Source organism: Gallus gallus, chromosome 4 (genome assembly GCF_016699485.2).
Source record: "Gallus gallus isolate bGalGal1 chromosome 4, bGalGal1.mat.broiler.GRCg7b, whole genome shotgun sequence".
In the NCBI taxonomy this organism is placed as follows: Eukaryota; Metazoa; Chordata; class Aves; order Galliformes; family Phasianidae; genus Gallus; species Gallus gallus.
This window is the reverse complement of record NC_052535.1, coordinates 60,491,081-60,507,995: the sequence shown is the minus strand read 5'-3', so window position 1 is coordinate 60,507,995 and position 16,915 is coordinate 60,491,081. Positions and strand designations below refer to the sequence as shown.

At 37.9% G+C, this 16,915-nt stretch overlaps 1 protein-coding gene across 2 annotated transcripts; it reads left to right on the top strand.

Annotated features, from left to right (window-relative positions):
• Positions 1-2,146: 2,146 nt before the first annotated feature.
• On the top strand, positions 2,147-16,248 carry BDH2 (3-hydroxybutyrate dehydrogenase 2). 2 transcript variants are annotated; one of them, XM_015285615.4, is made up of 11 exons: positions 2,147-2,173; positions 4,645-4,725; positions 5,885-5,963; positions 8,275-8,371; positions 8,885-8,993; positions 9,923-9,983; positions 11,260-11,373; positions 11,915-11,973; positions 13,412-13,504; positions 14,747-14,845; positions 15,492-16,248. In XM_015285615.4, exons 2-10 carry the CDS (start codon positions 4,654-4,656, stop codon positions 14,798-14,800), a joined length of 738 nt encoding a protein of 245 aa, XP_015141101.1. In that variant the 5' UTR covers positions 2,147-2,173; positions 4,645-4,653; the 3' UTR covers positions 14,801-14,845; positions 15,492-16,248. The 2 variants fall into 2 exon arrangements, with proteins under 2 accessions (XP_015141101.1, XP_420669.1); XM_420669.8 differs by having other exon boundaries at positions 14,747-16,248.
• The last annotated feature ends 667 nt before the right edge of the window (positions 16,249-16,915 follow it).

Sequence of the window (16,915 nt, the reverse complement as noted above, 5' to 3'; positions counted from 1 at the left end):
TTGTCTGTTGCAATAGCTTTCTGCAGATGACTATTGCATAAATCTGTGCCACTAGTGTTTTGTTTAATTCCTTCTCTCTGAATCTTTGCTCTGTCAGGAAGAACTGGAAAAGATCCTTCCCCTCCTCCCAGCTGGGAGAGATTTGGCACTCAAAATGAGTACTCCGAATGTTTCCACATCACTCCTTAAGTACTTCATTTTGGGATAGCCAAACTGATAAGCAAATGGTTACATTCTTGGATGTGCGGCATTTATTACAATCAGAAGAATAACCAAAGACTTAGTGGTTTAGTGACAGGGGTACTGCTGAAATCTTTCTTGAGGATCCAACAGTCTTTACCTTGAATAGCTGAAAACTGCCAACTGCTGCAACTATTAAGAAGCTGCAAATATTTGAATTTCTAAAATTTTGACATGGAATGCATACTGGCAAGCTTTAGAACCTGTGTGTTTTCAGCTAACAGTCTTTAAATACAATTAGTAAATTCAGCATCTCACCAGAGTCGTAAATATGTAGGAGTATCTTATTTCCCTGACTTTGATAAATGTAAGTTCTTTGGGTTTTGGTGTGGTTTTGGGATTATTTTGTTTTTACTATTTCAAATTATTTATTAAAAAAAAATATTTCCTTTGTTTATCACTGTTTTTCTTTTCTTCCTCTTATTCTACTTCATGTAAAAAAAGAAGAAAAATTCAACTGTCTTTCAGAAGGGAAAAAGGCACATCTGGGACTGCCTTCTTGTGCTGCTTTTTGTTTTGTTTTGTTTTTGTGGGGGTTTTGTGTTTTGTTTTTTACAGTTTCAAGATATTTTATTAATTGCTTGCTGGAATGCTAAAAGATTTGGAGGTTTTTCTTGTGCTTGAGCTGAAAACCAGGAATGTACTGCACCAGGTCTGCCTGTCTCAATTCAGCAGACAAAAGGGTGGGAGAGGAGGAGAAATGCTTTTAAAAAACCTAATTATTAAATATTTTTTTTATGGGGCATGTGAGTTACAAAGCCTTAGAAAATCTCTTATAGTTCCCTAGAAAGACAATGTTTCTGCACTTGCTGAAGTGTGTGTGTGTCCTGGTTTACTTTAAGAAATGCGCCCAGTTAATGTTCAGGTAGTGCTCAAAATCCTTTAGGGTAGCTAATCTGGTGGGAAAATATAACTAAACTTGTCCTGGAATTTTTTGGTCTGATGACACTAACTGCTTTAAGTAATGTATAATAAATCATAGAAGGACTTGGTTTGGAAGGAACCTCAAAGAACATTTACTTCCAACCCCCCTTCTCCAGGCAGGGTTGCTAACCACTAGATTAAGCACTCTATCAGGTTCCCTGGGGCCCCGTCTGCTCTGGCCTTGAATACCTGCAGGAAAAAGTTATCTGCAACCTTTCTGGGCAGCCTGTCCCGATGTCTCACTGTCCTCTATAAGTGAAAAGCTTTTCTCTGACATCTGATGTAAGTCTTCTTTCCTTTAGTTTAAAACCATTTCCCTTGTCCTATTGCTATCTACCAGTGTAAAAAGTTGATTACCCTGTTTCTAATCTCCCTATCAGTTGCCTTCCCTTTGTCCACTGATGCTGTCACTCCATCATAGAAGGCCACCACATTGGTCAGGAACAATCTGCCTTTGCTGAAGCCATGCTTCACCAAATTCGTCCCTCATGTGCCTTAAGTTTTTTTTTCCAGGGGAATCTGTTCCATGGTCTTCCCAGGTGCAGAGCTGATGATTACATACATATTTGAGAACAGATACTTTGGTGTTTTCTGTTGTTGTGTTATTTGTTTTTTTTAAAGCTAAAATTTATTGGGCAAGAATTGTCCTAGTTTAAATTTGGTGTCAGATAATGTTAAAGAACTGCTTGGGAAAACCATGCTTGTGAGTTTTGTTGTTGTTGTCATCATCATTTTTGGTGAATATTCTGTTGATCTCTTGCATTCTCTAGGGAAAATGGATAGCTGAGGTTTATGATCCTTTTTTGTCCCTACACTGTGCAGGAGAAAATCATGCTTAAAGTCTTGAGTTTCACTAGATGGCAGCATCTTCGTGTTTTAACAAGAAATTACTCTCATATAGAGAAACTTACCAGTTAAACTACAACTCCCAGCAAGCACAGGAAAAAAATCATATGACTTCCTTTGTTACAAAGGTTATTTTGCGTACCAAGCTGGCAGAGATCTTTTGGTGAGTGACTACGTTAGTCTTTATTTCTAAATGCTTCATAGAATTAGTATGTCAAATGTTTGTGAAAACTCACTGTCAGATCAAAAACGTGTTTATAAAGTATTCTGCATCTAAAACGTTAGGGCGATTTGAGGAAGTACTTGAGCTGATCGTTGTTGGTTTTTGTGGGTTTTTTGTTTGTTTGTGGGGGGGTTTTTTTTGTACTGAAAATATGTGTGTAACAGCAAAGAATGAGTTTCCTCAGCCTTGACTGAGTGCTTTGAGCAAACTTCTGAGATACTTAGGACTTTTGCTAAAAGTGTGATACGTTGCAGAGTTGGTGCTACCTCGTTGTGCACATGGTCTCATTTTACTCGGTTTAACTTGATCTTCACCTGCTTATATGAAAAAAATTCTGCTAATACAGGAACAATCTCATGTAGTGATACGGCATACATCAGAGGTGTCCTAACATGCATCATTTTACTAACATGAAAAAATTATTTTTAAGGTGTTGTGTCCCCTAGTTAGAAAAAAAAATGCAAGTTAATTATTGCTTACGTAGTGGACCGTTTTGGTGGTTTGTCATTTGGTTTTTGTGTGTGTTTTTTTTTTTCCCTTTAGTTTTATTTTGTCAATTGTTCTTGTATGAGCAAAACCCTAAATTTAGGTGTTTCAGTGTCTTGAAACACAGTCTGTAAGTCAATTTGACCTTGAGTCAAGTGGGATAATGTTTTTGTATTATAGTAGAAAGAACTTTTTAGTCAAGTTGTTTAGAAAGAAGTCCATTGTGTTGAATCAGTAACATTTGGAGAAATATACTAGTTTTGCTCCAATTTTCATGGGGGAGAGGGGCAAAGCTTCTGGGAAAGCAAGATTTCTAGTCAAAATTGAATGAGTAATGTTGTAGTAGGCGTCTTGTGGGGCTATGGGGTGTACGGGACAGGCCTCTCCCTAAGCACAGAGAGACAGTGCTATCGTGCTGACCTCGATGCAGAGAAAACAGGAGAAGAAGAAGGATGAGAAAAGAATGTGGAAATATCCAAATAAGGCACAATGTTATCTGGTGTGAACCAGTCAGAGTGGGACATGACAGCATGGTTATGTAGGTAAAAATGTATATAAGCTGTGTTTAGTAGTGAATAGACGCCGTTTTGCTGCTCATCATATTGGTGTGTGTCTGCAGTCATTTGGCCCTGATCAGGCTATTGATCAGTGTGTGCAGAGGCCTAACACAGGTGGCTAACATCGTTGTTGCAGAAAGCAACAGAGTAATCTGATGTAAAAACCCTAAACTGAACTAAAAAGTCACAGAATGAATTTGACTGTCTCCAGGTGATATTGTTGGCTGCTAATGTAGGGGAAATTATGGTGTTTGAATGCAACTCAATGAAGTACTTGGCATGTTGGATTCATGCTTATATTTAAAAAACTTAAGGGTTTGGGGACACATTCCTACACTCATATCTATATAGAGAAATTTTGCTCTATGGATTTTAAAGCTCAGAAATGTTTGCACATTGGGAACTCAGTTAGCAAACACTCTGAAATACAATGACCTCACTTTTTAGGTAGCTTTTTAATAAATTTTATATACATATATATATATACATATTCAGTGATTTAGTCCTTAATAAAAAAAAAATCCTACTAGAGGCTTTTTCTTTGGAATCCATGGGAGTCAGAAGTTGGCCATTTGCTTGTTTGTTTGCACCATTACATGCTATATTTCTTCAAACATAATAACTCTTTTGAAAGCACCTATGTAGGCAGAGAAGAGGACTGCACTTTGCCTTTTGGCTGCCACAGCTTGAGTAAGGAGAAACCTCCTAGAAGGTTATTGGTGTCATCCAGCACTCAAAAATAAAAAAAGATCTTCCCCACCTTTTGCCCCAAGCATGTTCAGTAGTTCTCTCAGGTCAAATGATGTGGTAAAAGTGAGGGGGCATTTTCATCCATCTTCATTCTCTTACTTGTGAAACTGAGAATCTTCTGTGCTGGGAAATTCTCAAGAAAATTCAGAGCAGACAAATGCCAGTCTCAGACATGATGGAAAAAAATGCATTTCACAGAGCCTTAGAGGGAACTGTGCAAATTGTGTTGCCGTCTAGTAAGTTGAATATGTAGTCTGAGAGAAATAGAAGGGACCTACGCTCTAAGAGTACAGTGTACAATGGAGATGCCAGATTACAAGCTATTTTACTTCTGTCTCATATTTTTTTTTTCTTTTCCTGTTTAAATGAAGTTTAGTTTCTGATAAAAATAGAGCTTGGCTTTGGAGTTCAAATGCATTTTGGTCCTTATAAATGCAAGACTGAGGCAGTGCCCACTGAGAACCTTGGCTGACTAAGCAGTCCAAAAGAGTGCTTTATGACTTGATAGTATAGATGCTCTGAATTGTATTTTCGTTTATGGAATAAATTTGCACCTGATACCCAGGGGGTGATGTTGACTCACTTTCTACTAGACTGTCACATTTTCTGTTTGCACAGGTCGGCAGCATGGGGCGGCTTGATGGGAAAGTAATACTTCTGTCTGCTGCAGCACAAGGGATTGGACGAGCCACTGCTATCGTGAGTTAGATAAAATTTGTTCTCCTGTATCTAAGCTAGATGTCTGATGCTAGCGTGCACAACAACATCTGCACCAAACAAGTTCTTAAATTAATAAACTATAGATGAAGCCAGGACTACTTATTGAAAAATTCAGGGAACAATATAGTCAGTGTACTGTATTATGTATGCTTACTGCTGTTTAAATTTCTGAGAGAAATCCTTCTAAATGTCCTTAGTTACTGTTAAAATAAAATTCAACATATTTATTTATTTTCTTGTTGACTGTTGCTTTTGACAAGTTCTGCCCCAGCTATTTCCTTCTTCCGTAGTAGACAGAGAAACTATCAGGGTTATCTCAGTATCTGCATAATGTAATCAACAAGCCCTGAAAAGCCCCTGTAAGCAGGAATTTTGCAAGATTAGTTTGTCACACACACAGCACTCATTTTCACTACTTGCATTAAAACTTTTGGTCTAAAGAGTAGGTCATTTCACTGGTGATTTCCTTTTGCAAATACCCTACAGGTCACAGAGGGCTAACACAATTAATTCTACTATCCTCTTAGATTGTGTTTGAGACACTTATTTTGAAGACCGGGGGGCTACTGTCAGAGACTATGGAAAGGAGGTTGTTCTGTATGCAGACGAAATGGATTTCTAAGGGGAGCATCACGAAATGAAGGAATGTCTGGTTAAAGTATCAAATGAAAGTCATGTTTCTTCTGAATATCACTCTGTTCCAATGATTTGGATGTGAAGGGTCTTAAGTTCATGCAATGTCATTCCTCTTGATTTGCCTTCACCTATCAAAAATAACAAATCAGACGTAATTTTAGCCTTATGTGCTTGTAATGTGCTCACTAGTGCACAGGCAGTTACCAAGGGCAATAATACCCATTGTCTTAGTTTGGTTACCGCTCTCATGCTTTATTTATGGATTTCTTATTTCGTGGAAAAGAACATAAATTTCTCATAACATATAGTTTTTTAGTTGTCCCATGAATGTTTAGTAACCGATGTCCATTAACTTCCTCACTTGCCTGAAATGAGTAGGGGGAGATGACCTGCCTTCAGTCAACTTTTATTTCAAGCCAAAAAGGAAATGAGAAGAAAATAGATTTTCTTGTAAGATATGGAATATCTAAATACAAACTACATCTCTTATTGTATTCTTCAGGCTTTTGCTAAAGAAGGAGCCAAAGTCATTGCTACAGACATCAATAAGACTAAGCTGCAAGAACTGGAGATTTATCCAGGTAAATCATCTACTGTAGGTATTAGTTCAAATATTGCAAATATTGTTGTAGGCCGGCCAGAAAAGCATGGAAAACATGGAGAGTAATCATTTAGATATTGTCATTACTTTAGTCTGTGATGTAAAATGGCAGAGATTACATGTAAAATGCTTCAATATCAGTGTTTCAGACAGAATATTCTAGGAGTGTGGAATAACTGTGTGTTTCTTGTGTCAAAGAAGCAGCTGATTTGCTCTTCCCAGAATGCTTTGTTACTTTTATTAATTTGTTCGTTTATTTTTAAGATCACTGGAGTGACTGTCAAAACTATCATGTGAAAAACACAGAATGCTTTTCCCTGATTATAAGAACTAATATCCAGCTATACGAATAGATTTAGTGCCTCACATTTCCCTGGTCCACACTCAGCAAGGAAAGCATTTAAAAGATAACTGTCTAATAGAAATTGATATGTCTTTAGAAACTAATTACACCAACCACTGAGCTTATTTTATTTGTACAAATGCTCAGGCTTGAAAGTTGCTTTCCAGCTCATATCACAAACACCTACTTCAAGGAAAAGATTTTCAATAGCTATGTTTTTTAATTACAAGAGACACACAAACGTGGGACGCTATTAAAAAGATACTCTTTCTCGAAAGAGAAAAAGTAAGAAAATTATATTTCACAACTGAAGGTGCTTCTAACTTAAGGTGATGGAGGACAGTGATCACTGGGTGCCAACGGCTTCATGAATTCCTATTACAGTGTGACAGCAAAATAAAAATACTTGTCTGGTACAACTTTTACTGTGAATGTTGCCTCCTCTTACTGGAGTTCACTGCAAACAGTCTTGTTGTAAGTCTTCAAGAAATTTGGGACTTTGCAGGTTCACTCTCAGCATATTTAGGAAAGTGTTACAGTTTGAACTGCACTTTGCATTTCCTCTGCTAGTGTACTCAGAGGAAAAAAAGATTTTCCGTACACTTGCAGCCGTTTCCATCCATTTGACATGTGATCAGTTAAACTCCTTCTTCAAGACTTGGCACATTGTGGTCTTTGAATCGTGTCCAGAAGAGGTAATTCTACTGCTTAAGTTAATCGCTAGTCTGTAGTCTTACTAATTAAATCATCATACACAAATCTCTTCAGAAGTGTCTGTACCATTTAACCAAGGCAAGTCAGCATGTTTATGGACTTGTCAGTTTGCTTCACAAGACACAGGTGTAGGCTGGATGAGACCCCCAGAGGCTATTAAGAACTACTTCTTACACAAAGCAAGTCTGATTGGAGCAGGTTACTCAGGGCCACTCAGGTGGAAATTCCACAGCCTCTGTAGGCCTCTGTTCCAGCATGACTGACCTCATGTTTTTAAACTAATAATCCGTAAGAAGCACAAAAAATAAACTCCACACCACTCTCTGCATTCAGTCAGACTTCCCAAATTCTTTATTTTGCCTTTCACCCTTCTGTGGACTTCTGAAAACTCTGCCTCCATTTTACATCCTCACAGTAGGTAACTGTAGACTTCTATTAGACTGTAAGTCACTGCTGCCTGCAGATGAATAAATTGTGGGTGGTGGATTTTTTTTTGTTTGTTTTTTTAAAATCTTTTGGAGCTCGAGTGTTCTGCACTAGATGTCTCTTAGTCCTTGATGCAGGGTGTGCCATGGCCATGCTGTGGCAACAGTGTGATCTGCAGCAAATCATAATGCCCTGGGAGCCTAACTGTACCCACTACTGCAGTGTACTGCAGTACTCCTCCTTTTACACTCATTCTGATTTCTGCTGGATGAGAAGCTTGTGTATTTGAGAGGCTGAAATCAGCCAAAGATTACAGTGAAAAGCAATAAGTTTTAAAGCCATTTGTTTGATTATAAGCAAATAATTACCGAATCATAAGCATGTGTGTTTTAACTATATTTCATAGAAGAAGCCATCAATTTGCTGCACTTTCTCTTTGTTTCTATTATGATAGCTGTGTCATCACCAACCAAAGTTATCTATGGCTTATATGAAATCGTTTTTCCTCATTAATTACATAATATTATTCTGTTTCATAGTATCCCGAACTACACATATACAGATGGTAATGTGATTGTGAGACGTAACTAATTTCAAGTAATGATTATTTGATAACACTGGGCATGAAAACTTGTTATGATCGTACAAGTTTTGTAGTTGCCTAGCTTAAGAATTGAGACCCACTGATAGGGGTCTGTTCCTGGCAAGCTACTGACTTGAACAGAAGGTACAGTGTCTTCAGCACTTGAGAAAAAAGAAGTGCTGATTCTTAGCCAAAACCAGTTAAACTAAAACCATGTTTTTCTAGGCATTCAAGTACGGGTTCTGGATGTCACCAAAAGGGAACAGATAGAAGAGCTGGCAAAGGAGATTGAAAGGATAGATGTCCTCTGTAATATTGCAGGGTAACCATCTTCTATTTCATACTACTTTTTTCAGCTTTTCCCATCCTCCAGTACTACTTTCTTTCACCTAAAATCCATTTTTTGTTGTTGTTGTTGTAATGCATTTTATACCTTTAATATGTATCTTCATCAAAACTGAACTTTTTGTGTACAGCCATCTTACCCAGGCCAAGATTCAATGGCTCTGGAAATTGTTTTCCCTACTCTGTGGATGCCCTATACTGTAGGATTTAGCCTTCCTCCTGCAACAGTGAGCCAAGTCAGTGGACTAACAATGCTTTTTTAAAACATGTACTTACGTTTTAATTTCCATAATAGCAAATGTTTAATTGCATATTGGGTCTGTTCTGCGTCCCTGATACTCATCAGATGGAAAACACTGTTGCTTCCTTCAAAAGGGCTCTTGTCCCTGCTTTTCAGGATTGGAAGGATACTACAAAATGCTAATGGCAGAATGTGCATAAAAAGCCATAGAAATGTAAATCACACACAGTAATCATGCACTTATTCCAGGTTTGTTCATCATGGGACCATTCTGGATTGTGAGGAAGAAGACTGGAACTTTGCTATGAACCTCAACGTTCGCAGCATGTATCTAATGATCAAGACATTCCTTCCTAAGGTAAGGCTTTGCTGCTCTCTGCTGCACTGCATTTAAATATGACAGTTTTAAGTCATTGCTGCTTGTCACAGACTGCAATTTGAGATAAACATACAGCAATGCAGCTTTTTCTGTAAATGCAAAGGCCAAAAGAGGTAGCTATGACCATCACTGGATGCCTAATTTTTTTCTTCTCCAGTGTTGCTCCAGTCCTTGCTTTTATTAGTTGATCTTCATTTTCAAAGGTTGTTTATAGACACTTTAGACACTTCAGGTTTTGGGATGCCTATAAAGGTTATAACACAAGCACACTTCAAAGATGTTAGAGGGCTAATTGCACCTTAGTCTCCTCCAAAGTATGAAAGCTTTGGATGGGATCAGTGAATTCCTACATTCAGCTTCTGATGAGGGAATCTTCATTATAAAAGTGGTTGAGGGGGATGCTTCTTGTGAAGAGGACATGTTCTGTTACACGTGGTTTCACATCATAGGTTACTGATCAATAGCACTTCACAAAGGTAAGCAATCATCTTACATTCCTTTGGAGAGGTGGTTTCATCTTAACTGACTGAATAGCTGCATTGGAATTATGAAGAACAATCTATATTTTTCTTGGTTATAGGGTTGGTTTTTTGTTTGTTTTCTTTTTAAGTCTTAGCCGCTCTGTCGTATGTGAATTGGAACAAGATCAACTACAGTAGTGTCACGTTAATAATCCTGTCAATTAGGTGGTAAATCCTAGGGGAGGGCAAAAGTACTCAGTGACAATTTCAGAATCTGCTTAATTACTTCAGTTAAAAGATTAAAAAGAAATGGGCACATATTCATGCCTACAACTCTTTATCTTGCATTTCAATTGTATATAGGACTATTCTGATGGCTACTATGGGCTATTCTGCTGGGCCTGCAAATGACAAAATAGTTTGAATGATGTAAGTATTCTTTTGCAGATGATCAAACAGAAATCTGGAAATATTATAAACATGTCTTCTGTGGCATCCAGCATTAAAGGTGAGTAGCTTTCTAGAGTGATTCTTATATAAATCACAGTCTTAAAATATCATGTTGACACTTGGGTTCTGTAAAAATTTGTATATCCATTCTTGAGAAAACTTTTTAATATACATAACGAATGCCCTTAATTTTGATCCTTTGTGTGTATTCCCAATGAAGCATGCTCTAGTTAAATTATGTGCCGTAGTAATTCCTCAGTCAGCACACAGAATGGGTTGCTCTTAATGAACAAATTACAGCTTTGCAGTAAAAGGAGGTGGATGACCCATAGATACTGGTTCATTTGTTGTAGATGAGGTTTTGAGATCAAAACGAAGTTTTATAACAACAGAGGGCCTCCTGATAAAGGAAGGTTTGCTACAGTGTTGGACCTGATGCTTGTTATCTCTGTTCAGTGCAAGTTGCTTCTATTCGGGTTGCCTAGGTGTTTACTTTGATTTTTTGTTTTCTAATGATCTACAATAAAGACCTTCGTGCTTGTTTTTTTTTCCCAGTATGTAGTACTCCCTAGGGCAGCTGAAGTAAGCAAATCTGACTTCCTATTTACTCATGAGGGCAGTGAAGTGATACTGCAAGTGCACAATGGTACTATGAAAATAAAGTCTAAGGTCTTCTTAAGAACACTAATAATAATTGGCAGTGACATATAAAAACTTAAGAAAAAAAAGCTGAAAAGCTATAGAATAACCTTTGGGGGGGTGGCAGGTGAGGAAATTGTAAGAACGACAATAAATATTGCACTGCTTTTAATTTAGAGGACTTTGGCAAATGTGGGAGGGATGCAGGAAGAAAAAAATAAATAACACAGAAATAGTCAAATCCTGACCTATGAGCTTTTGAATCCATTATGAAAGTTTTGTAGCATCTTTTTTATCAGTATGTAATAACTGAAAAAGAGTTCTGTTCAGTGAAATCTTGCCATTCATGTTCTTCAGAGAAACAATGAACCAATAAGCAGTACGATCATGCCTACCAAGGAAAATAATGGTGGCTAAAAGAGAAGACTACTCTTCATGAACCTTTGTATGCTTGCAGTGTTACTTTTTCTGGACTACTCCCCAGATTCCTGTTATTGAAGAATCCTGTGCTTTATTCTGGTGTATGCCTGAGTAGAATTCTGGCAGTTAGCATTCTAGTTAGCACAGCTTCTCCATAAGGATAAGCTAAAGGAAACACTGGAGTCCAGAAGCAGATGCATATTGAATAAACTTCCCTCTGTTCTCTTTTGACTTTGTTTTGTTTCTGTGCTGCCTTCATACTGACCTTCTGCTAGGAGTTGTGAACAGATGTGTATATAGTACTTCCAAGGCAGCAGTTATTGGTCTCACAAAGTCTGTGGCTGCTGATTTCATTGAACAAGGGATCAGATGCAACTGTGTATGTCCCGGTAAGTATTTTTACAGTATTTTAATACAAGTGGATGATAAAAGGCATACAGCCTAATACAGTTTGACGTTATCAACAAAAAATAGATCTGCAAGCAGCAAGTATTGTTACAAGAAATTAAGGGGAAAAGAAAAAAGGACATATTTGAAACATTTCTGACTCTCAAAATAGAAAAGTTGTTATTTTGTAATTAAAAATGTTTTACTTGCTAAACCAACACGTGCACATTACATAGAGATTACACAGTATTTTGAGGCTTATTGTTAAACCTATATTCCTCAAGTTAGAAGCAGGGATGCCTACATAGCAGGCTAGCTATTTTTCAAACATCTGAAAAGTACTGAATGTCATTCTCAAGTCTTATCTTTTATTGAAATTTAGGCTCCTAGGCTATATTGATAGTTTTGCAGTCTTTTTCCTGAATTCGGTTATGATGTCACACTTAAGTATTATGACATACAAATGGAACCCATGAACTACTTATTTTGTTATGATTGCTGATGAAGTTGAGCTTTAATTCTGAAATTACAATTTTTGCTTAGGAACTGTTGACACACCATCTTTACAGCAGAGAATCAAAGCCCAGCCTAACCCAGACCAGGTGAGTGTTATCCAAAACTTGGGAAGAAAATTCTTGAACTCTAACAGGGTGTTAGAAAGCAGCACTCCTTTATTCCTCACGATGTGTACCAGGAGACTTGACAAAACAAGTGCACTGCCAGAGTTCAAGTTCTACGTTCAAACAGTTAAGACATACGTATGCGATACATTTCCATACCTATTCATTTTTTTTCCAAGAACACATTAATACATGTTAATGTCCCTCTGGGCATGCACGATAGCAGCCTCCAATGGTCTTTGACCACTTAATTTCTCCCCATTCTTCCATCATCAGCTTCATCACAGAGATTTTTGGCTGACCTTAGCAGTTTTTCCCCAATTTGCCAAATTTCTATTTCTTGTTAGCCTATAATGAGCAACTTTCTATCTTAGTGCACTCTAATCCAAAACTATATGTGAGAAATTGGAGGAATAATTCCTTGTACCTGGTGGGTGCAAAGACAGAAGTAGTCTATTATGTCTCCAGTGCTTCTCATGAAGCAGAATCATGGAGAGAATCATAGAATTGCTCAGGTTGGAAAAGACCTTCAAGATCATCAAGTCCAACTTCAACCTAACCATACTACCCTAACTCAAACAACCCACCGCTAAATCATGTCCCCCCCAAAAAACAGTTGTCTTTCACAGCATCACATCCACAGTTTTTAAACAAGGCTGTTCACAAAAGTTGAGAAAGACAAGGCTGTTCACACAGCAAGCAAAGTTGAAATGGGAAGTTATAGAACAAGCATTCACTGATTCCTTTTACCAAACTAATATATCAGTCCTTAAACGAATATACTGATCCCTATTGCTAAACAAACCAGCCTATATCATGAGCAAGCAAATCATTAGTTTGTTCAAGTATACACCACTGTTTATCCTTTTCCTTTTCAATAACTAAAACAAACCAACAGCACTTCTTCTCAAACTGAAGAAAATTCCATATCTTAGAGTACTAAGGACAATATAACAGCAGTATTGTCTTTGATAGTCTGGTGAGTTTCTGCTGAGGATGGGAGGCTTAAAATGCCTTGGGAGGACATTGTTGCTCAGCAAACACAGAGCAGTGCAAAACAATGCTAGAAAGGGCATTCTGACCTATGTGTTTAAAAATTAATTGGGATCTTTAATTGTATTAACTCGATAACTGTGAGGACTCATTTGAAGGGCCTGGGAATATCATCCACCAAAGAGGAAGGGCTTCAGTAGCTTTATTCTGCAACCAAAAGTGTAGGTCCTGTTGAATGATTTTCAACATGAGATCTGTACAAGAGTGAGCATCCTAACTTCTTTTCCTAGCATGCACTCCCTACTCAGTAAGCTAAAAATTATAACATATGGCTTGCTTCCAGTATTGCTTTGTACGCATCACATGCTAATTGGATTAAAATAATTATTTTATATTTTTAATATACCAAATGCTTTTATGTATCTAGGCATTGAAAGACTTCCTAGCCAGACAGAGGATCGGCAGGATGGCTACTGCTGAAGAAGTGGCCCATCTCTTTGTGTATTTGGCCTCTGAGGAAGTAAGTATGGAACAGTAACATTTCCTGTCACAATTCCAATTTATTTTGCTGCTTCTTGGTAGAGAGAACTTGTTCTAGGAGGGCTTGTATCCTCTATGAGCTTGATTATTACAAAAAACAAACAAACAAAACAACAACAACCCCCAAAACCTTTACTGAGTAAAACTTGTGATACAAATATTACCCTGAAAGTTGACAGTGATTAAGGCATTATATACTTGGTACCATAGTCAGGTTTTTTTTCATGTAATTTGAGAAAACTGACTGACCTCAGATCATTCTGAATCATAGGAGAAATGGCCTTGTCTGCTCTTGCAAGTTGTTTTGTTTGCACTGCAGCTAGATATTTTTCTAAGGAAGGAGAATTAGTACTGTCATTACCTGCTTGCAGTAAGCAAGAGAAAATACTTGTGTAGACCCATGAGAGGGAGATCTGATCTGAGAGGTCTAATGCTAAGTTTAAGCCTACCATTTTGGCTTAAGGAAAACGATAGAACCATAGAGGTTTTTATAGACCAAACTCTAAATGTTCACTGCAAATACCATTAATACTAATGGACACATATCAAACTTATTTAAGATATTATACATTTACAATGGATCTAATACTAAATTGGGTTCCAGTGAACTTGCCCAGCAGTCCTGCTGAGCGTAACAGAATAATTTAATGCAGTTAATTCAGTCTTGATGTTTCCATGAATCACGATTTTTTTCATCTTCTTTCTAGTGTTCTCAAACAGTGTTTCTGTAAAGCTGCTAGTTTTCCAGTCTGGTCATATGGTTTTCAAACTTGTGTAAACACAATTCAAGTTTTGCAATATTCTTCAGAATGGATACAGCAAAGAACGTCTCCAGCTCAGTTCTTTACCTCATTATTCTAAATCATCTAAATTTTCATTTAGGTTCCCTTATTGGTTGACCTAAGTCATATTTTGCTCAGCTGAATGGAACTACTGATATCACAGTGTAAAACATTATTCCTGCAGGTGACATCTGTGAAGACTAGCTTATGTGAATTTGCACATTCGGGATGTATTTTAGTCTTAATGCCTCTAATACTACTTCTGCTGCACGCCCTTGAGTTAGCCAAAAAGCTTCTGGTTCTAAATTTGTTTATTAAAAAAAAAAAAAAAGTATGAAAAAGTGTATATTTTCTGTATTAAAAAAAGTATTTCCTTGTACTTAATAGCTGTGAAAAAATAGGATTAAAAAAAAAAAATGCTATATTCTGTGTAATTTCAGTCTGCCTACATGACTGGCAACGAAGTGGTCATTGATGGAGGATGGAGCCTGTGATCAGCTCTACCTGCAGATGGAAATTTGTACAATGAAAGGCCAAAAGTGAGGATCATGTTTCTCAGTTAAGAGTTTTCAAAGTTTTAAATCACCTACAGAATGTAATCTAGAACAAATCTGGTGCATTTTTATGGTTATGTGATCTCATTCTATAGCCAGTCTTGTTTTAAGCAAATCTAAATGAAAGGAATTAAATGCCATCCTTATTCTCAGCCTGGAAAATATTTAGAATTTAAACATTCACAATTCCTACCAGCATTAACAGACTATCCAGAGAAAACAGACTACTTTTAATGCAGCCAAAAAGTCCTCAAATTTAATCTGTTACACTAACACATTGTTAAAATTGACATGAATGACATGGGCTGAATTCCTATAAATATGGCTTTTAGTTTGTAGATGAAGCTATATGCCAGTTCTTTTTTTCAAATCTATGAAAAATATGTATGAAATACATATACAGGGGAAGAATTAAGAGATAAATGCTATTGAGTGTTATTGGTCATTAATAAGTGGGAAAAACATATACTCTCTTGGGTATGTTTCTGTAACTTTGACACATTTTTAAATGATTGAAGCTCTTCAGTACTTGATAAGGCGTTAATAGAAATTATTTTATTTCAAAGGTAAAGAACATATCTGGTTTAAAACAGGCTTCTTGTTTGTTCAATTTGTGTGTGTTTGGCTACAGATTCAAAATGAGAAGTATTGTGGAGCCTGCTTCCTCAGACTGGTTATGGACTTTAGCTCTTACCTTTAATTGTGGTGGGAATCTTCCAATCCTGTGTAGTTTGTTCGTGGGATTTTGAGTCATGGTCTCTGGCATTTCATTCAAGTGACCTCAGCAGCCAACCAGGATGAAGTTGGAGCAAAAATCCTAAGTTATCCAAAATGGCTCCACCAATACTCACTGACGTAAAGTCAAATGCTGAAAGTTCAGGCCAACAGGATCCTGTTTCAGTGTTTGCAGAGGTTGAGGTGAAGGCCAAAGTCCTCCTTCTGTAGCTGGTACAGAAGGCTTACCTTGGGAAGGGGATCTCCACACTATAGCAATACAGGAAACTTGTGCTATTTTGAAAATGAAAATTCTCTCAAATTCATCATTATAATTTACTTATTGAATATATTACTTTAATAGATAATATTTCTAAGCTCACTGGTGATTGCAATACACTGACGCTACTCAAAAATGTTGTTTAGACAAAACACTCCTGCAAGAAAGGGAGATATCATCCACTTTCTACACTGCACTGAAAGCACAGAAATAGGCATTTTTCAGTGAAGCTGGTTGTCCAAAACAGCCATAACAACACCAACAAAGACAGAGATTGCAGTCTCTTGTGTGTTGTATGGCTGTGGGAACAGTCAAAAGTCTGAAACTTGCCTCAACATCTCGAGTGTTTTCAAGCAGACTTACTGGCATTATTAAAAGATAATGCTTTCTAATACTCTTGTGTGACCTCTCTGTTCCCTGGGTTGTTTGTATGGAACTGGGAAATCTTGTTTCTTCTCCTGCTGCCCCAACCACATGGTAAGGAGGAATTTGACTCCAAATTTTAGGTCAAGATTTCTCTTTGGGAGGGGTGGGTGTTTAAATCCCTCATTTGGAGTCCTGGAAAATTTCATCTGGTCAAAAAAAAAAAAACCAAAACCAGCTTTGTTGTCAGCCCAGTTCTATGTAATGCTGCTGGGAGTTGAGTAGCAACATGCTGCAATCGAAGCTCCTTTCACACACCCCGGTGTGAGAGTGCATGACAGCGACACGGAGGACGAAGGGCTGTCCCGTTCCCCCGGTGCACTCACAGACGAGACGGACACACCTGATGCATCTTTACGAAGCAAATGCTTTCAGGGTAGCACCACACACGTGCCAACACTTCGATTCTCTTGCCCTCCCCCACGCAATTCCTCCCCTTGTTCTCCCGCGCTGTGGCTCGGGCCTGGTCCACGGCTCAAACAAAGCTGCCCCCTGGCGTCCGCGGCACTGGGGGAGAAGATGGCACCTGTAGAGGCTTTCGGGGCCCTCCCGGCTGCAGACAGGGTTTTGCAGCCTGCCTGGTGCAACTGCGGGTAGAGGAGGGATCGTGCTGCGCTAGCGGCAGGGGAGGAGGAGCC

Excerpts from the sequence above, each read along its gene's own strand:
- BDH2 (XM_015285615.4), top strand. The coding sequence starts at position 4,654 with ATGGGGCGGCTTGATGGGAAAGTAATACTTCTGTCTGCTGCAGCACAA. Across the intron at positions 5,964-8,274 it reads AGAACTGGAGATTTATCCAG|GCATTCAAGTACGGGTTCTG; the intron begins GTAAATCATCTA and ends ATGTTTTTCTAG. Across the intron at positions 8,994-9,922 it reads TCAAGACATTCCTTCCTAAG|ATGATCAAACAGAAATCTGG; the intron begins GTAAGGCTTTGC and ends ATTCTTTTGCAG.